General features: G+C 45.2%; 1 protein-coding gene across 6 annotated transcripts in view; it reads left to right on the forward strand.

Annotated features, from left to right (window-relative positions):
- Marf1 (meiosis regulator and mRNA stability factor 1) overlaps positions 1 to 19,954 on the forward strand; it is a 51,329-nt gene that overhangs the window by 17,238 nt on the left and 14,137 nt on the right. For 2 of the 6 annotated variants that reach the window (XM_045161373.1, XM_045161375.1), the window contains exons 8-21: positions 2,656 to 3,084; positions 3,532 to 3,689; positions 3,777 to 3,935; positions 4,857 to 5,049; positions 5,979 to 6,157; positions 7,669 to 7,749; positions 9,987 to 10,223; positions 10,339 to 10,458; positions 11,188 to 11,363; positions 13,619 to 13,839; positions 14,516 to 14,658; positions 14,832 to 14,965; positions 16,247 to 16,449; positions 18,335 to 18,562. In XM_045161373.1, the coding sequence (XP_045017308.1) occupies positions 2,656 to 3,084; positions 3,532 to 3,689; positions 3,777 to 3,935; positions 4,857 to 5,049; positions 5,979 to 6,157; positions 7,669 to 7,749; positions 9,987 to 10,223; positions 10,339 to 10,458; positions 11,188 to 11,363; positions 13,619 to 13,839; positions 14,516 to 14,658; positions 14,832 to 14,965; positions 16,247 to 16,449; positions 18,335 to 18,562 (2,661 nt within the window). The remainder of the gene's footprint in view (positions 1 to 2,655; positions 3,085 to 3,531; positions 3,690 to 3,776; positions 3,936 to 4,856; positions 5,050 to 5,978; positions 6,158 to 7,668; positions 7,750 to 9,986; positions 10,224 to 10,338; positions 10,459 to 11,187; positions 11,364 to 13,618; positions 13,840 to 14,515; positions 14,659 to 14,831; positions 14,966 to 16,246; positions 16,450 to 18,334; positions 18,563 to 19,954) is intronic. The other 4 variants (XM_004652284.2, XM_004652286.2, XM_004652285.2 and 1 more) reach the window with 3 other exon arrangements.

Raw genomic sequence — 19,954 nt, forward strand, 5'->3', positions numbered from 1 at the left:
CTTGAGGCTGGCCTGAGACTCCATAGTGAATTTCAGATCAGCCTGGGCTGGAGTGAGACCCTACCTCGGTGGGGGTCAGGGGAGAAAGACAGAAAGAAAGACTATTCAAAACACTGAATAGTACTAGGTGCTTTTCTTACTTGCTGGATGGTAAGTTTTCCTTTTGCGCTCTTCATTCTGTCCTGGAATGATCCAGCATACATTAGCTCAGCCTGGGTTGGGTCCTGTGTAATAGAAGTGGGGCTCTGTTGATGATCACACTCTCCTGTAACAAGGGCAGCCTCCAGTTAGAAACACAGTGTGTTCAGTGTAAAAACAAAACAGTATGCAGAGATGTAGACCCTGAAAACCCGTTGCCCTACCCTGAGGGCTAACTGCTGTTTACAGTTTGATATTGTCCTCTAAGTTGTGTTTTTAAGGACTAAGATTTTTGTTGTTGTTGTTGTTGTTTGATTTTTCAAGGTAGGGTCTCATTCTGGTCCAGGCTGACCTGGAATTCACTCTGTAGTCTCAGGGTGGCCTCAAACTCTCGGCGATCCTCCTACCTCTGCCTCCCAAGTGCTGGGATTAAAAGCGTGCGCCACCACGCCCGGCATAGACTGAGTTTAAAGAAATGTCATATAGTGTTAAAACTTTTTGGATTTTTAAAGAACATTTCTGTCTGTGTGTGCATGTACATATGTGTGTGTGCCAAGGTGTACATGTGGAAATCAGAACAAGCTTCCACATTTTTTTTGAGACAGAGTCTCTCTTGTTTGCCATTGGAAAGGTCAGTCTAGCCCTTGAGCTTCAGGATTCTCCTGGCTCTACCTCTCATTATAAGCATGTTGGGATTACAGATGCATGCACCATTTTGCATCAGGCTTTACATGGGTGCTTAGGATCAAACTCCAGTCAGCAGCCTTTTGAGCAAGTGCCTTTACCCACGGCCACCTCCCACCTGTCCAGTGCCGCTTTTTGTTTTTTTGGGGGTTTTTTACTGTTTGGTTTTTACTGGTAGGTAGTGTTTCTCTCTATCTCAGGCTGACCTGGAATTCACTACGCAGTCTCATGGTGGTCTCACTCACAGTGATCCTTCTACCTCTGCCTCTTGAGTGCTGGAATTAAAGGTGTGTGCCACCACATCTGGCTCAGGTTTTTTAAATTTTAACCTAATACAGCTTCAGTGTATTTCCATGTACACATATATATTTGAAGCTCTCACATTTTCGACCATGAGAATGTTGATTCACAATATGTTTATGGCTGGTCTTGATTTAACCAGTCTACCTATTACTGGACATTTTGTTTATACCCAGTTTTTTGCCGTCTCTGGCAGATTCACCCATGGTGTCTTTGAGCTCCTGGGCTAATAGTTCAGAGGGTGAGTCCTAAGGTGTGACAGTTCTGTGTCAGAGTTTCCTGGTGAGAGCTTAGCTGTCCTCCAGGAAGATAGCAGTGATTGACAGACACGTAGCAACAATAAATGTGAACTCTGGTTGCAGTGTTGGCTAGTATGCTAGGGGCAGTACTCTTCTGCTGCAGCTGCTGCCTCCTGATGCTTGTGGAAATGATTCAGTTGTTAGTTGACTTTAAATGATTTGTGGCTTCTAGATTTAACCTTTTCCACAATTAAGTTTTCTTATGACATTTTAATGACTTTGCTTTAAAAAAATTTTATTTATATTATAGAGAGAGGGGGGCAGGGAGAGAGAATGGTCGTCCAGGGCCTCCAGCCACTGCAAACGAACTCCATATGTGTACGCTGCCTTGTGCATCTGGCTTACGTGGATCCTGGGGAATTGAGCCTCGAACTGGGGTCCTTAGAATTCACAGGCAAGCACTTAACTGCTAAGCCATCTCTCCAGCCTATGACTGTTGTTTAATTCATATATCCCAATTCATCTGGAAGTATCTGACCACTCAGTCCTTACAGAGTTCTAGCCTAACTGCTGACTACTATGGTAGCTAGACAGGATCTAACTTTACTATTCAACAGCTCTGCTGAATAAGTAGACTTAGAAAACTTTACAGAGCTATAACTTACATAGCACAAATTCCTAAGTGTATGAGTCATTAATTTTTTAAATGTTTTGTTTAGTTTTATTTATTTATTTATTTGAGAGCGACAAACAGAAAGAGTCAGAGAGAGAGAGAGAGAATGGGTGCACCAGGGCTTCCAGCCACTGCAAATGAACTCCAGACACGTGCACCCCCTTGTGCATCTGGCTAATGTGGGTCCTGGGGAATCGAGCCTCGAACCTGGGTCCTTAGGCTTCACAGGCAAGCACTTAACCACTAAGCCATCTCTCCAGCCCTGAGTCATTAATTTTTAACAAGTTCACTTGAGTTGCACACCCAGCTTTTGGTTGTTTTCAAAGGTCCCTCGTGTGTGCAGTTTGGGAATTACTTCCATTCTCATCCCTAGGTGAGTGATGCTCATCTGACTCTAGATCTGCCTTGTTTAGACATGGGACAGAGATGCAGTGATGCACCTGTTCCTAGCATAGTCTCTAAAACAGCATTGGGTCTCACTCAGTAAGGCGGCCTGCTCCGTCTAGGTTACTGGCACCTCCTTGCCTAGGCTGTAGCGCTGTAGAGGTCACTTGTTTTGTTTTGTCATTGGATGTGTGTCCTTGACTTGACCTGATGTAACCTTTCTTTCCTCTGTACTAGCAGTGCCACACTCTGCTCTATGTTTATAACCTACCAGCAAATAAAGACGGCAAGAGCATCAGCAACAGGCTTCGACGCCTGTCTGATAATTGTGGTGGGAAAGTGCTGAGTATCACGGGCTGCAGTGCCATTCTCCGCTTCATTAACCAGGATAGCGCAGAGCGGGCCCAGAAACGCATGGAGAATGAAGATGTCTTTGGTAATAGGATCATTGTGTCGTTTACTCCAAAAAGTAGAGAACTCTGTGAAGCAAAGAGCTCAAATGCAATTGCAGATAAAGCAAAGTCTCCAAAAAAAATTAAGAATACGAAGCTGTGCCTCATCAAAGACACAAGTGAGCAATCTTCTAGTGCCAAAGCCACCCCTGGGAAAGGGCCACCGATGAACTCTGGATCTGCAACAAAAAGCACTCATGTTAAAAGCTTACAGGTAATTGTGGACCCTTGCTTTCTGAAGTGTATGAGAGGTTTCATTTCTCTGGCTCTATTTCATGGGCCTGCTGATTTCTGTTTTGTCTTTCTAAGTTCCAGTTTTTGCCAAGACTCAAGAGTCCATTAATTTCTTTTTTTTAAGTTTTGAACTTTTACTTATTAGAGAGAGACAGAGCAAAAAATAAAAAATTTTAAAAAAAGCAGATAGAATGGGTATGCTAGGGCTTTCAGCCACTGCAAATGAACTCCAGATGCATGTGCCACTTTGTGCATCCGGCTTAATTACATGGGTCCTGAGGACTCATACCTGGTCCTTTGGCTTCACAGGCAAGCACCTTAACCGCTAAGCCATTCCTTCAGCCCCAGAGTCAGTCAGTTCTGTGTGGGATCTAACCTACCTGTAGAACCTACCTTTTATAAGCCCACTGCCCTTATGTCTTCTAAGGAGCTGTGCCGCCTGGAGCAGAAGATGGGCAGCAGAAACACTGAGCACCAGCAGGGCCACCCGAGGCTGGCAGCACTGCCGCACAGTGGCCCAAGCACAGCAGCACCCACGCCCAAGACCATGGGGGTGGCGGAGCCCCTCTACAGAAGCAGTCAGAAGTATGTGTAGTTACTCTTTCTCAGTTATTGCTTCTGCAAGATAATGGAAGACACATGACCTTTCCCCTCAACTTTTCCTCCTATCAGAAAAGAGAATCTCAGTGTGCGGAGTGCCACCAGCTCTCCTATAGAGAAGAGAGAGAAGGAGGAGGCTGTCTTCCAAGTGAGCTACCCATCTGCTTTCAGCAAGCTGATTGCATCAAGGCAAGTCAGTCCTCTGCTCACGGCTCAGTCTTGGTCTCCTAGGTAAGTCTGGCTTCCTCACTCATGGATGTATGTGCAGCAGGTGGGGGAAGGGGGAAAAATAGTGTGCCTGATACACAGACAACACAGAAATGCCTAGAGAAACAAGGCTTCCGTCCCTCCCCTGCCAGGCCCCGTTCCCTCAGGGTGCCATCACTCATATTTGGAGGCAATGTTGTTTATCATTTCTCCCTCCTGTTTGGAAATCTAGGTAAGTTTAAGGTCAAGGAGGAGGGCACATACCTGCATCCCAGCACTTAGTAGGCTGGGGCAAGAGTATCACAAATTTAAGGCCAGCCTAGGCACTTTAGTGAGACCTTGCCTAAAAAAGAGGCAGAAATTATGCCCTCATATTTGTGTTAAACATATGCTGGCCGGTCATTCTCGTAAGTATGGCACTTTGTAGGAAATGGTCTGAGAAGTTCAGGTCTCTGAAACCACTATGGGCCTCTATCACTTCCCTTATACACACCTCTAAACTCATACCAGTACTTCTTGAGGCTTGGGAGTCAGGACTGCCATAAAGATGAGTGCTGGCATCACATTTGTTATGCAGAGCTGGGGAAGAGTCACTACATTAGGTAAATGTAAAGTTAACGTCAAAGTACAGCACATGAACAGGAACATTTGGCCTTTTCAGAGCCACAGAAGAGGTTAACTGATATTAATATCACAGGCCAGTTTTCTAAGAATAAATGCCTAGAGTAGAGTGTTAGTTAATTATTTCTGCATTTTCTCCCTTTTGCTTTAAAGAGTATGGGATATTGACTTATTTACTAGTTGCTATACTTTAGTTGATACATCATAATCACTATGAAAAACATTCAAAAGTCAAATAGGAAAGCCACTTCCACGTAGAGCTTCAGGAAAAGCCTGAGTGTCAAAACCTCAGTACACAGAACTTCTTTATCATACTGTTTCCAGCAGGAGCATGTCTCCTAACCTTTTAAACGGAGGGCCACCACTTGCTTTCAATGTTGCCAATCCCAGCAGTGGAGCTGACTACCCAGACCCATTTGCAAATGGTGCTGACATACAGGTCAGCAACATCGACTACAGATTATCCCGCAAGGAGCTGCAGCAGCTCATCCAAGAGGCGTTCTCCAGGCATGGCAAGGTACCTTTACCCTCTTGTTCTTGTGTTTATTTTTTTGGAGGGGGTGGGGGTTGTGTGTGTGCATGCATGAGAAGGTCAGAAGACAGCCTCAGGAATACCATTCACTTTAAGATGGGGTCTTTCAGCAAGCCCCAGGGATCCTCCTGTGTCTGCTTTCCCAGTGCTGGAATTACAAACATGCTCCATAATGCCTGGCATTTTCACATGGGTTCGAGGGCTTGAACTCATGCCTGCAAGGCAAGCGCTTTGCTCACTGAGGTATTGGAGCGGGATGGTAATTTTCCTTTTGAGATAGGATCTCAGCTCTGTAGCCCAGGCTGGTGTTGAACTTGGTGACAGTCCTACTGCCTCAGCACCCCCTTCTCCCTTGCCCAGTGCTGGGATTACAGGTGTAAGGCCACCTCGGAGGCTGGAGAGCCTAATTAGGCACATGAAGCCACAACCAGGTGATTGCACAGGTGTGAACTCTCCTTTCCCTCATATCTGTAGGAGGAAATGCTGTACATCCAGATGTCAGGATTAATCTAGGAGAACAGCAACCCTAGCCATGTATGAGAAGCACTTGTTATAGACAGAGGGATTTAGTGCCACATGTTAAAATACAGAAATTTAAAAACAGCAGCTAGTTTCATATTTTAATGTATCTGACTCAGTTTTTGAGTGCAGTTTCTAAAAGTGCACCTTTTGTAGACCCTACATTTGTAGCATCTGGCGAGGGCTTGGTCTCTGAGTTTGCCTGAGAGCTGCAGGTGTCAGAGCAGGCGTCAAATCAGGCAGCTCACATCTCTGAAGGTTGCCCATACTTCACCTAGCAGAAGCACGGCATTCAGATACCGCTCAGGGGAGCACTGAGGTCCACTGGCATGTTCATCAGAGTTCACCCTCCCCTCAGGATGACACCACATTCTGTGTTCCTTTGTCCTCGTTAGGTGAAGAGTGTTGAGCTCAGTCCCCACACGGACTATCAGCTCAAGGCCATTGTTCAGATGGAAAACCTGCAGGAAGCCATCTGTGCCATGAACAGCCTACACAGGTATAAAATTGGCAGCAAGAAGATCCTGGTCTCACTTGCCACAGGAGCTGCTAACAAATCCCTCTCTTTACTAAGGTAAAAAAATAATAAATAAAGTAATAACCAAGCCATTTATTTCAGGAGATAACACTTGACCTGCAAACAGTTTGGGAAATGATAGAAATAGATTTTATTATATCTCCAGTCCTCGTCTGCAATAATGCTTATTCTCAGTTGAGAGAGGTCAGCCATCTGACTTATTCAACTCATCATAGGCGAAATGCACCTTAAAGTTGGCAGCAGGCCCCTGGGAGTGCGAGAGTCCACCGCATATCCAGAGTGGGTTCTAAAAATAGTAGTCCTCTACAGCGAAATCTTGTAAGCCTGCAAAGTGTGAAAGACTGCCTGGAAACCTTGGTAGTGGCGGGTTTCTCCAGAGAAGGCATCTGCCAGGCTTCTGAGCTTGCGGCTCACAGGGAAGGCCTGACTGTCGTGCAGACACCAGCCCTGCAAGCCTCTCTTGGAACTAGATCACTCTTGGGAATTGGGGGTTTATTCATAGTCAGACTTGATCCTTCTTTGTCTTGGAGAATTAGTGAAACTGGGTTCACTCCTGACAGTCAGAATAACCAAGTACCATAGTTTATACTTTGCCAATATTTTAAATCATGGGCTTTTTCTTAGAATAAAAGCAATGCTTGTTGTGGATTTGGGAACAAGAGAAATGAGAAAAACCACCTATCATCCTGTGGCTCACAGCTAGTCCCCCTAGTCACTCTGCAGTTGGGCTTTTTGTTTAGTTTCTGTTCCCTTTGAGTATTTCTGATATCTTCTGTAAGCCGTAGTTGAGATTATATGGTATATGGATGTTTATCCAGTCGTATATGGGAATTATAGGCATATGTCTTAACACATAAACCACACTGTGGCAGATGTTTCAGGCCATTCTGCACTTTGTTCTGAATTAAAGTCAGGTGTGTCCCACTGAGGCCGCCACTATCTTTCTGCTGAACAGCTGTGGGAGGCCCTACATTCCCTTGGTTGAGCCTGTTAAAAATCCCAGTATATGTTGGGTGTGGTGGTGCATGCCTTTAGTCCCAGCTTTTGGGAGGCTGAGATAGGATTGCTGTGAGTTCAAACCAGCCTGGGCTATAAAGTGAGTTCCATGTCAGCCTGGGCTAGAGACCCTGCCTAGAAAGAACAAGAAAAAAAAAATCTAGTGTATGACTTAATCATTTTTCATTGGCTTGCTCCTAAAATCCTTTTGATTTTTAAGCTTTTTTTTTTTTTTTTCCTGAAAAGTAAGTATTATCAAAAACTTGCCGGGCGTGGTGGCGCACGCCTTTAATCCCAGCACTCGGGAGGCAGAGGTAGGAGGATTGCCGTGAGTTCGAGGCCACCCTGAGACTACATAGTGAATTCCAGGTCAGCCTGGACTGGAGTAAGACCCTACCTCGAAAAACCAAAAAAAAAAAAAAAAAAAACTAATAAATTTTCTGTGTGTACAGACATACATATCCTGTAATTTTTTTTGAACTTTTTAAAAATGCACTTTGATATGTACAAGAAATCATCTGTTGTTAACTAATCTAAATTTTGTCTTACAGTGCAGAAACAGTGTCTATCCTCCAGGATGCTCCTGCCTGTTGTTTGCCTCTCTTTAAATTTACGGACATCTATGAGAAAAAGTAAGTAGATTACTACATTGATCTTTACAGTAGTGATTGGTGACTTCTACCCACAGATCCATGGTAGTGACCTTTAAGGACTTACAGCCTGGGGAAAGAAATGAAAGAAACAGCATCGCTCTGAGGCAGGATGATCAGGAGGTAAATGTCATCCTTAGCTACATAACAAGGTCAAGACGAGCCTGGGCTACATGAGCCTCTCACAAAAACAAAAAGGCTGAGTGGATGGCTTAGCAGTTAAAGGTACTTGTTTGCAAAGCCTGCTGGCCAGCATTTGATTCCCCAGGACTCCTGTAAAGACAGACGCACTAAATGCTGCATGTGCCTAGAGTTCATTTGCAGCAGCAGGAGGCCCTGGGACATGTGTGCACAGATACGTACTCTTCCTCTCCCCACCTCTCAAATAAATTAAAACATTTTTAAAAAAAGAAATTTTAAGTGTGTGAAATAGAAATGGATAATTCCTATTATGTAGCAAGCGAGAGAAAAGGCAGAAGTCATCTGGTTGTAAGTCTGTCTGGTAGGATGGCAGGACAGGGAAACAGGATGTAGGAAATAAGGCATGAGTAGGAGGCACAGTGAGTGTTGGGTCTTGGATTTGGACAAGCAGGTTCCTGGGGTCATTGAAGTAGCAGAGTAGAGAGTCTCGGTGCCATTGTGAACATTTGGAGGACCTTTCAGAGAGAAGCTGGCTCTAGGGTCGTAAAGGGGGTCATCATTGACAGCAGATAAGGCCAGGAGATGGGGGAGGAGAAGCAAACAGAGGCAGAACTGGATAAGGTGAAGGCAGGGAAGCAGGTGAGGTGGGGAAGGAGGATGCATAGAAGAGCCTGTCCAGCACACAGGGAATCTCGGTGCTGAGGAAACAGTGTGAGGTGTGGATCACTGGTTACTATAGAGTTCTGTGGATAAAGCGAGGAGGGACAGGGCAAGAGCCTAGGGTGGAAGCAGGTCCCAAGAAAACAAAAATGCAAGACTAAATTAAGAGCACAGGTTGCTCAGCGGTTAAGGCACTTGCTTGCAACGTCTGATTTCCTAGCACCCACCCCAAGCCACGTCTGCAGTTTGTTTGCAGTGGTAAGAGGTCCTGCCATGCCCATTCTTTCTCCAACTCTCACTTTCTAGTCTCTCTCTTGAACATATTAAAAAAAAAAGAAGAAGAGCACAAGGAGAATACACATCTTCCTGGGGCAGGGTAGGGCGGGGCAGGCAGGGGCAGCAGTGGTGTCTCCCCAAGGTCGAGCAGCTTCGGGAGACTGGTGCTAGTAGAGGGAACGGGGGAGTGTGAGCGTAGGGCACTTGGAGTGAGCTGAGGAGCAGCTAATGTCGTTGGAGCATGTACTCCAAGCCCAGCCATGTCCTTGCATAGTCACTTTTAATCCTTACCTAAGCACTGTGAGGTATGTGATTTCCCCCATTTGAAAGGTAGAAAAACTGAGGGCTAAATTGGTTGTGTATCTTTTTTTTTTTTTTTTAATTTTTTTTGGTTCATTTTTTATTTATTTATTTGAGAGCGACAGGCATAGAGAGAAAGACAGATAGAGGGAGAGAGAGAGAATGGGCGCGCCAGGGCTTCCAGCCTCTGCAAACGAACTCCAGACGTGTGCACCCCCTTGTGCATCTGGCTAACGTGGGACCTGGGGAACCGAGCCTCGAACCGGGGTCCTTAGGCTTCACAGGCGAGCGCTTAACCGCTAAGCCATCTCTCCAGCCCTGGTTGTGTATCTTGACTAAGGTCATACAAGTTGAAGTAGAGACAGGGTATAAGCCCAAATGTGTCTGCTTCCAGATGCTGGACCCTCAAGCTACAGGTGTGACAGAGCCAAATCAGGGTGGTTGGTGTGTGCAGGCCTAGAATGTCCCACAGTTGAGGGGAATGGGAGAGAAAGTCGCTGGAAAAGATTCCACGTCTTACAGCAGAGAGCAATGCGGTGAGGGGTTAAGACTGCAGAGCCATGTTGGGAGCGGTCGTCAGGTAGCTTTCCATATCAGAAACTTACATGAAGAGATTTCCAAAACATGACACTGCTGTTGTAGCAGGCAGTGAGCCAGAGCTGGTGCAGGACCAAAACACCCTGGAACAGAGGCCAGTGAGTTTGTAGAAGAGTCTTGTTTTGCTTTGGAGAGAGGAAGAACCCGTTCTTGGTCAGGACTCTCTATTTAAAACAGAACAGGTGTTTCTGTCTTCTCAAAGATAGATGTTCTCAGTCAGTCTCTGTCTCTTCTCTTGTTCTTAGGTTTGGTCACAAGTTGAATGTGGCAGATTTGTATAAATTAACAGACACAATAGCAGTCCGCGAACAGGGAACCGGACGGCTCGTGTGTCTCTTACCCAGCAGCCAGGCCCGCCAGAGCCCCCTCGGGTCTTCTCAGTCACATGATGGCTCCTCCACGAATTGCAGCCCAATTATATTTGAAGAGTTAGAATATCATGAACCTGTCTGCAGACAGCATTGTTCCAATAAGAACTTCAGGTATGTGAATGTTTCCCTTCAGAAACAGACCTTTCATGTGTGATAGTAGAATTATCCTGTAATGGTGTCAGACTCTGAGGAATTTCAACTGACTGTTTTGTTCTCCTTTCTGCAGTGAACATGAATTTGAGCCTGACTCTTACAAGATTCCTTTTGTGGTTCTGTCTTTGAAGACATTTGCACCCCAAGTTCATAGTCTTCTCCAGACCCACGAGGGCACGGTGCCTTTGTTAAGGTGAGCCGTGTGAGAGCTAACAGGATTGGAGTGCCCTGCAGTCTGACCATCAAAACAGAGAGGGCTGCACCATAGTGCTCCAGCCTCACAGTTTTGTTTATTTGAAGTGGATCCAAATACTCAGGGTTTTTTTGTTTTGTTTTTCAAGGTAGTTCCAGGTCAGCCTGGACTACAGTAAGATCCTGACTCTATAGCCCCAGGCTGACGTCATCCTCACCATAGTGATCCTCCTACCTCTGCCTCCTGAGAGCTAGGACTAAACGTGTATGCCCCTATGTCCTGCTGTATTGTGTTTCAGTGAGAAGTTGGTTGTGCTGTGTTCATGAACTTTCTACAGGAAGGAGATGCCTTGAGCTATTAGCTGAAATCTGTGTGAGTGCTGTAAGGCTCACAACCTGTGGGCCTCAAGGCTCAAGAGAAAGAGGGTTCTTCCCAGAGCATTGAGCACAGAGGCACCCTTGATAAAAATGTGTGGCCTGAATGCCCCTAAACATTAAAGCAAAAACTGATATGGAACTCTCTTTCCTTAGATGTATGTCTCCCTCCTGGAATACTACCAGGAATTTATAGCCTTACCAGGCTGATCACAAAGGCCATTGCTGTGGCATTGCCACAGATTAGGGCATTTTAACCCTAAGCTATGAATAGTCAATCCACCAAACTGAAACCTGCTGTTGAGCACATGTTGCTTGTCCTTGTTCATTATCTTCATGTAGCTTCCCCCTTCAGCTTTCCAGATTGCTATGCTGCAGAGTTCGGTGACCTAGAGATCATGTGGGAAAGCCACGGTGGTGTCCCCTTAGAACACCTCATCACCTGCATCCCAGGTGTGAACATTGCCACTGCTCAGAATGGCGTCAAAGTAGTGAAGTGGATTCACAACAAGCCCCCGCCTCCCAATGCTGGTAGGTGGTACAGAAGGTGTTGGGAATTTGCGGTCCATGAGCTGTGTGCTGGGAAACCAGGAGGAGGCTATTGGCTCTTGTTGAGAACAGCAGCACCATTTGTGCTCTGAGTATCCCTGTGATCTTAAAACTGCACATGCTGAGGGCTTGCACAGAATACCAGTATAACTTGGGCTTTAAAAATTTTGAAACCTGAGTTTCACAGATACCGATCTGATTTTATAAAGTCTTTGTTTTATTAATCAGTCTTTTAAAATAATTTCAGGCAGGAATGGGGAGATGGCTCACTCAGTAAAGGGCTTACCATTCACAAATGATGACCTGAGTTCAGATCTCTAGTATCCACATAAAAAAGGTGGGTGCAGTGATAATCCCAGAGCTGTGCAGGAGGATCCCTGGGGCTTACTGGTGACGTACTGTGTCCGAATGAGTGAGCTCCAGGTTCAGTGAGACACCCTGTCTCAAAAAACAGTGGAGAGGGAGGAAGATGTGCTGACCTCAGACCCCCATACACACACATATACAAATAGTTTCAGACATTGGAAGGAAGTATCTTTTGTAAAAAATTTTTTATTTATTATTTATTTGAGAGCGACAGACAGGGAGAAAGAGGCAGAGAGAGATGGGCGCATCAGGGCCTCCAGCCACTGCAAATGACTCCACACATGTGCACCCATTGTGCATCTGGCTAACGTGGGTCCTGGGGAGTGGAGCCTCGAACTGGGGTCCTTAGGCTTCACAGGCAAGCACTTAACCACTAAGCCATCTCTCCAGCCCGGAAGTATCTTTTAGTGCATGCTTGCTTTTGAAGTTTGATAAATACCAAAGTAACTTTAAATGTAAAGGTTTAGGGAGTTGGACCTAGATTTAGCTGAGTTTCAGAGGGTTTAGGGAGTTGGATCTAGATGTAGTTTCTGAGTTTCAGAGTTCAAGGGCACCCGGAATTACTAGTGTCTAATGTTGCTACCTGTGACTGTCATATTCAGTCGCCCTTATACATGTGTATGTATTATATTATCTTCTCCCCCCACTTCCTTCTCTGTTTTTTTGTTTGGTTGGTGGTTTTATTTTTGTTTTAGTTTTTCAAGGTAGAGTCTTGCTGTACCCCAGGCTGACCTGGAACTCACTGTGCAGTCTCACGGTGGCCTTGAACTTCCAGTGACCCTCCTACCTCCACCTCCTGGGTGCTGAGATTAGAGGCGTGTGCCTCCATGCTGCTTCTCTTTGATTTGACACCACTTTGAAGTCCTTTCAGCTCCCACCTGTATGTGAGAAATGGGAGGACAGCAAGGAGCTTGGCCTGAGTCAGGAGGCTTTTAGAGATGTGCTGGACAGAAGTTCTTGAAGTCCTCCTTCATTTCAGAGCCTGTCCTCAACCTCTGTCTCCTGTATTAGCCTTTGGTTGGAGCGAGGTCTCACCCAGGTTGCCCAGGCTATCCTTGCATTCAGGATCCTCCCACTTCAGCCTCCCTGTGCTAGGCTGGCAGGTATAATGCCATCTTGTTCTATTTAGGCTTTTAAGTTATTGCTTTTTTTTTTTCTTTCTATTTTTAAAAGCTGTGGGCAGTCAAAATAATTTATTGTGTGGGATAGGACTTGCCTGTAATCCCAGCACCCAGGAGGCAGAGACAGGAAAATTCCTGTGAGTTTGAGGTTGGTCTGGGAGTTCAGTTCTGTCATGTTTATATGTTAACAAGATCCTTTCTCAGTAAACAACCAAGTATCTTTGTGGTTTTCTAACATTTCTACCCATAGTTTTCTGGCTTACATCTCACTTCCATTCTGAGCTGGTTATAGTCTTAGGAATTACCTCCCTGATGTGCATTTATACTGGGAATGGGCGCTCCAGGACCTCCAGCCACTGCAAACAAACTCTAGATGCATGTGCCTCCTTCTGCATCTGGCTAACGTGGGTCCTGGGGAATCGAACCTGGGTCCTTTGGCTTCGCAGGCAAACACCTTAACCGCTAAGCCATCCCTCCAGCCCGAATCTGAGTGTTTTCATTTCTGCTGTAACACTAGTGTGCCCTGTGCTTTACTTTGGTTCCTTAGCTCTGAGGAACCTATGCCAGGCCATAAATTAAGACAGCCTGGCCAGTTGGTTCTGTGAGGTCTGAGTATAGAAGCTGACATGGGAAGCAGCTGTTCTTTCTGTCTGCTTGCCCACGATTCAATTCAGGGCAGGAGCACAGAGGCAGTGGTCTTCCTTTAAACGTGCATGCTTGGTGTCTTCCACATGTTCTTTCTTCCTCTAGACCCTTGGCTTTTGCGTTCTAAAAGTCCTGTGGGTAATCCCCAGTTGATCCAGTTCAGCAGAGAAGTCATTGACTTACTGAAGAACCAGCCGTCCTGTGTCATACCAATCACTAACTTCATCCCGTCATACCACCATCATTTTGCAAAGCAGTGTCGGGTTTCGGACTATGGCTATTCCAAGTTGATTGAGCTGCTAGAAGCAGTGCCTCACGTGTTGCAGGTAAAGATTGCTGAGGGCTGTTCAAAGGTGGGAGTGTTCCTCTGTGGCTGACTATCATCCCCACAGAAATAATAGCTAGTGACCCAGTTCCTGAGAAATTATTTGAACTGAACATTGTAAAAGCTTTCATCAAAGCATAGGAAATCTACACAAGGTATATTTCTGAGTTCCTAAAGGAACTCCTTAGATGCCCAAAGTGTGCTTTACCTTTATTCTCTGCACTGACTCCTGCTTCCCAGCCAGTTCTGTAGGATTGTTCATTGTTACGGGAAATAGCTGCGAACATCTCTGCACACACGCACACACATGTCGGTGCCTCCCAGAGTTGGGTTCACGCTGGAGACCAGCCGCTTAGCATTGGAGTCTGTGTAGATACTGCCATAGTTTTTGTTTAAAAAAAAATGTTACGAAATCTCGAGTTGTCTTGTCAAAATTAGTTGTCCAGACTGACTTTTTCCTCTTTATATTTATGGTTGAGACAGGTGTGTATAAGGCCAAATAAATAAATAAAAGGGATTCTAGACCCAGACAGTTCTTTGATTTGAGTGTGTTTCAAATTGTAGATGTTATACCTAAAGGGAGTTGTTTTCTGATGGTAGTAATGAGAGAGAAGGAAAGGGAACGAAACGGTATCTTCCCAGCTCTCCATGCAGTAATCAAGGTGCTCGTTTTTCAGATTCTTGGGATGGGCTCCAAGCGTTTGCTGACCCTCACCCACAGGGCCCAGGTGAAGCGCTTTACTCAGGATTTACTCAAACTTCTCAAGTCGCAGGCCAGCAAGCAGGTCATCGTGAGAGAATTCTCACAGGCTTATCATTGGTGAGTTGTTGAGAAATGAAAAGCTAAATAAAGCAAGTATTTTCACACACTTTTTTGTCCCCTTGTGTTCTGAACTGTTGTCTTGCTTTTCTGTTAAGCACCCTTGGAAAATTTGTAGTTATCGTGGCTACAGTGTTACTTGTTTTCCACTCATTTCTCATGTTAATACCTAGGTGTTTCTCAAAGGACTGGGATGTCACTGAATATGGTGTTTGTGAGTTGGTTGACATCCTGTCAGAAATCCCAGATACAACCATCTGCTTATCCCAACAAGATAACGATACAGTGATTTGTATCCCCAAAAGAGGTATGTAACTTACATTCTCTGGAAGGATGTTGTCTGTCTCATTGAAGGTGTTTTTTTTTTTTTCCTTTTCTTTCTTTTTTTTTTTTTTTAAACAGCATCTCACTCATCATTCTAGTCCAGGCTAGCCTCAGTAGCAGTCCTGCCTCAGCATACATGTGAGGTACACACCCCGCCAGTGGTTTTTTAAAACGGAATGATCTTGGGGGTGCCTTGTTCCCCTCCCTTCTCTTGGGTCTTGAAGATGCCTTGGGAAGTGCATTTGGAAAGAATTTCTTTGTCCTTAGGAGTGGGGCAGCCATGTGTCACAAGAAGGCACCCTAGTGTAAGAATTCACTGAAAGGGGAGGAAGAGGTATGACAGGCCCTTTGTTGAAATGCTTCCTGGCCTGTGTGTGGCTGTGAAGCACAGTTGAGGCTCTGTCTTTAACTGTGAGAACTCAGGGAGCGTTGAGTCCATTTTCAAGTGGCGGCTCCAGCTGCATCCTAGGAGAGAAGATGTGAAATCTACTCACTGCCGAATTCTTGTCTAAGGAACAGGGCGCTTGCTCCTGAGGTCGTGGAATCATAGGGCTAGAACCTATAATGTCCATCACTCTCCAGTTCTAACTTAAAAATTAAAAGAAACAAAAATAAAAGTTTAAGTACTTTTACCTTTTTAATTTTTGTTAAGTTTTTTTGTTTTGTTCTGTTCTGGGTTTTTTTTTGGAGACAGAGTATCACTCTAGCCTAGGATAACCTGGAAATCACTGTGTAGCCAGGTGGGTCTCAAACTCATGGCGATCCCCTTACCTCAGCCTTCTGAGGATTATCCTCCTGCTGGGACTAAAGCTGTGCGCCACCACACCCAGCTTTGTTAAACGTTTGATGCCTGGCGCTCTCTTCTACAGCATATTATAACTGAAGATTGAGTGAATAAAATGCATGTGAATATTCAGAAGTGTGGTACAGAAATAATTTCTGGAGTGTTTAAGCACAAGAGACCTGCATGTGTGTCTGTGCTTCTATATATAGAAGGACTTGATTGGTAGACAGCTGTTTCTGGCCTGTAAGGTGACCCTATATGAATCTTAACAGCACACCTTGAAGACACCATGACCCCCCATATTCTGCCCTTGAACATGTGTGAGAACTGCTTACAGAAGTATGTGTATTTGTTTTGGTTGATTGTGCTTGGAAAGCCAAGGTGCTCTCTTGTAAACTGAACAGGACTTGCTACTGGGTCAATGTTAAACAGATAGTTGGAAGACATTGTGATGGATGATTTTTATTTTATTTTTTTAAGAACGTACTCAGGATGAAATAGAAAGGACAAAACAGTTCTCCAAGGATGTTGTTGACTTGCTGCGTCACCAGCCCCACTTTCGAATGCCCTTTAATAAATTTATTCCCTCTTACCATCATCACTTTGGCCGGCAGTGCAAACTTGCATACTATGGGTTTACCAAACTACTTGAACTTTTTGAAGCCATACCTGAAATTTTACAAGTAAGTGGAAAGATTGTAATTCTGTATGTATTTTTCTGAGCTGTATATAGGATTTTATTTTCATTTTTTTAGGATGTGTTGTTTGAGTCTGAAATACTCCCATCAGAGAAGCTATGTTGACCTATTAGTTTTTTTAGGGTAAAGGCTTTTTCTGCACTGAAGAATTACTCTGCAGCTGGGCATGGTGGTGCACACCTGTAATCTGAGCATTGGGAGGAGAAGGCAGCAGGATTGTAAGCTCCAGGCCAGTCTGGGTTAAACAGCAAAACCCTGTCTCAAAAGAAGAATATATTATATCTATGCATTCTTCAAACCTGTGTTAGAATAATTATTGATGAAAAGAAGCAGGAGCTCGAGTCTTTTAAAGCTGGATATAATCTCAGTAGCTCCATTCTTTTCAGATGTGTTGGAGGAGGGTGAGTGCATGAGAAAGTAGCCACACCATGCTATTTGAAAATGAAGTCAGATTTCTTTTTTCTGAGGCATACGTGCATGGGGAGACCAGAGGACAACCTCTGCTGTCATCCTCAGTGATACCATCTACCTCCTTCGAGACAGAGCTTCTCGCTGGGTTTTGTCCATTCCCATTAGGCTGGACTGGCTGGCCAGTGAACCCGGCAATCCTGTCTCTCCCCACCCCAGCGCCAGGATTTTAAGTGTGCACTGCAACATCCAACATCAAGCAAAGTGAGAGGAGGGGAACAGGGACATGGGCACACCAGGGCCCCTTAACCACTGCTACCAAAGTCCAGACACATGCACCATGCCTTATGTGGGTACTGGGTAATTGAACCCAGATCATCAGGCCTTACAAGCAAGTGCCCTTAACCCCTGAACCATCTATACAGTTCACACCCAGCATTTTTTAATGTTTTCATTATTATTATTAACATATTTTGTATGGCTACATCATGTATTGGTACTCTCTTTTCCTTTGTCCCTGCCCCTATTCCATTGGGGACGCTCCTTAGTGGGGTTGGTATTCTCTACGGGGTTGTGGTTTATGCATTGTGGGAGCAGCAGATATCTTGGGGGAGAGGGAATGCCTCTGGGCATGATGTCTCCATCTGTGAACATACTCAGCATTTTTATGTTAGTGCTGGGAAGTGAATTCGTGCTTTCATGCTTGGGAGGTGAGGAGTTTACCAACTGTGGTATTTTTCCCAGGAAAAAAAAAGCATACTTCTGATTTCAGGGTTTTTTGTTTGTTTGTTTGTTTTTCTTTTTATTTTTTTTTTCATTTTTTAATTTTTTTTATTTATTGGTTTGAGAAAGACAGACACAGAGAGAAAGACAGATAGAGGGAGAGAGAGAGAATGGGCACACCAGGGCTTCCAGCCTCTGCAAACGAGCTCCAGATGCGTGCGCCCCCTTGTGCATCTGGCTAACGTGGGACCTGGGGAACCGAGCCTCGAACCAGGGTCCTTAGGCTTCACAGGCAAGCGCTTAACCGCTAAGCCATCTCTCCTTGTTTGTTTTTCAAGGTCTCACTCTACCTCAGGCTAACCTGGAATTCGCTATGTAGTCTCAGGCTGGCCTCAAACTCATAGCAGTCCTCCGGCCTCTTCCTCTTGGGGGCTGGGATAAAGGCGTGTACCACCATACCTTGTTATTAATATTTTTGACTCCTAAAATGCATCTAAAACTTGTTACTATAAGATGTAACACATAACAAAATTGACTCTCTTAATGATTTTTAAGTGTGTGTTTAGCAGTAAGCATGTTCACATTGTTGTGCAACTGGTTTAAAGTGCTTTCATCTTGGAAAACTGCTCTCCCGTACCCATTAAAATGACAGTGCCATCTGCCCCTACTAACTAGCTGTACACTTATTTTATGCACACTTGTAATGTGTTAAAACGCTCCTCCCTGTATGTTTTTTAAGGTTTTGGAATGTGGAGAAGAAAAAATCCTAACTTTGACAGAAGTGGAGCGATTCAAAGCTCTAGCTGCCCAGTTTGTTAAACTTCTGCGATCCCAGAAAGACAACTGCCTTATGATGACAGATCTACTCACAGAGTACGCGAAAACCTTCGGGTATACGTTTCGCCTCCAAGACTATGACGTCAGTTCAATTTCAGCTTTAACCCAGAAACTCTGCCATGTTGTAAAGGTAGGCAGCTGCTTTCTTCCTGAGTAGTCCTGGTGGCACAGGCCACCTTGGGGCACTGGGTGTGCTGCAGTATTTCTGTGCTGGCACTGGCTCGGCCTGCTTCTCGTCGCAGGAGATCACTTGGTTTGCACCTGATGCTTATAGTCCTCCTTTGTGTGTTCATTTGTGGCCTTTGTTAACCTGATGCGGTTCTTACCCCAGGGTGCGTGTGCTCGGGCACTTGGTCTCAGTAAGGCTGACGTGAAGTTGTATCCTACCAGACAGGTCTTTGTCTCCAGTGTTCATAGGAGACTGTAATCAGATCTTTTCCGCAAGCTTGACTCATTTGGGAATAGGTTTTTCTCTTTTTTTGTTTTGTTTTGTTTTGTTTTTTATTTTTTATTTTTTGGTTTTTCGAGGTAGGGTCTCACTCTGGTCCAGGCTGACCTGGAATTAACTCTGTAGTCTCAGGGTGGCCTTGAACTCACGGAGATCCTCCTACCTCTGCCTCCCGAGTGCTGGGATTAAAGGCGTGCGCCACCACGCCCGGCTTGTTTTGTTTTTTTGAGGTAGGGTCTCACTCTAGCTGACCTGGAATTCACTCTGTATTCTCAGGCTGGCCTCAAACTCACAGTGATCCGCCTACCTCTGCTTCCTGAGTACTGGGACATTTGGGAGTAGTTTTAAGAACAGGGGCTGCGCATGTCTTTAATCCCAGCACTTGGGAGGTGGAGGCAGGACGATCGCCATGAGTTCGAGGCCACCCTGAAACTCCATAGTGAATTCCAGGTCAGCCTGGGCTAGAGTCAGACCCTACCTTGAAAAAAAAAAAAAAAGCCGGGGCTGGGATGGCTCACTGCTCAGGCTGTAACTGTCACATGTAAAGCCAGAAGTTATGTCAGGCTTCTGTAATCTCATTAAAATGGTAGGTTGGGACAGATTTTCCCAGAAGCTTGTGAGAGCAGCCCAGAATCCTAAGGGAGAAATCCTCTCAAATAAGGTGGTCAGGCAGGGGCCACACAGAAGTTGTCCTCTCACATACACATGTGCACACACACAAGTTAAAATAAGTAGAAGGCTGGAGAGATGGCTTAGCGCACTTGCCTGCGAAGCCTAACGATCCAGGTTTGATTCTGCAGGTCTCACTTAAGCCAGATGCAGAAGGTGGCACAAGCATCTGGAGTTCGTTTGCAGTGGTTAGAGGCCCTGGCATGCCCATTCTCTCTCTCTGTAATAAATAAACAAAATAAGCACAGTTCAGAATTGCCTTTGTTAACTAGTAAACCTCAAAAGGCAACTTACCGGGCTGGAGAGATGGCTTAGCGGTTAAGGCATTTTCCTGCAAAGCCAAAGGACCTTCGTTCGATTCCCCAGGACCCACATAAAACAGATGCACAAGGTGGTGCATGCGTC

Source organism: Jaculus jaculus, chromosome 11 (genome assembly GCF_020740685.1).
Source record: "Jaculus jaculus isolate mJacJac1 chromosome 11, mJacJac1.mat.Y.cur, whole genome shotgun sequence".
NCBI classification, from domain to species: domain Eukaryota; kingdom Metazoa; phylum Chordata; class Mammalia; order Rodentia; family Dipodidae; genus Jaculus; species Jaculus jaculus.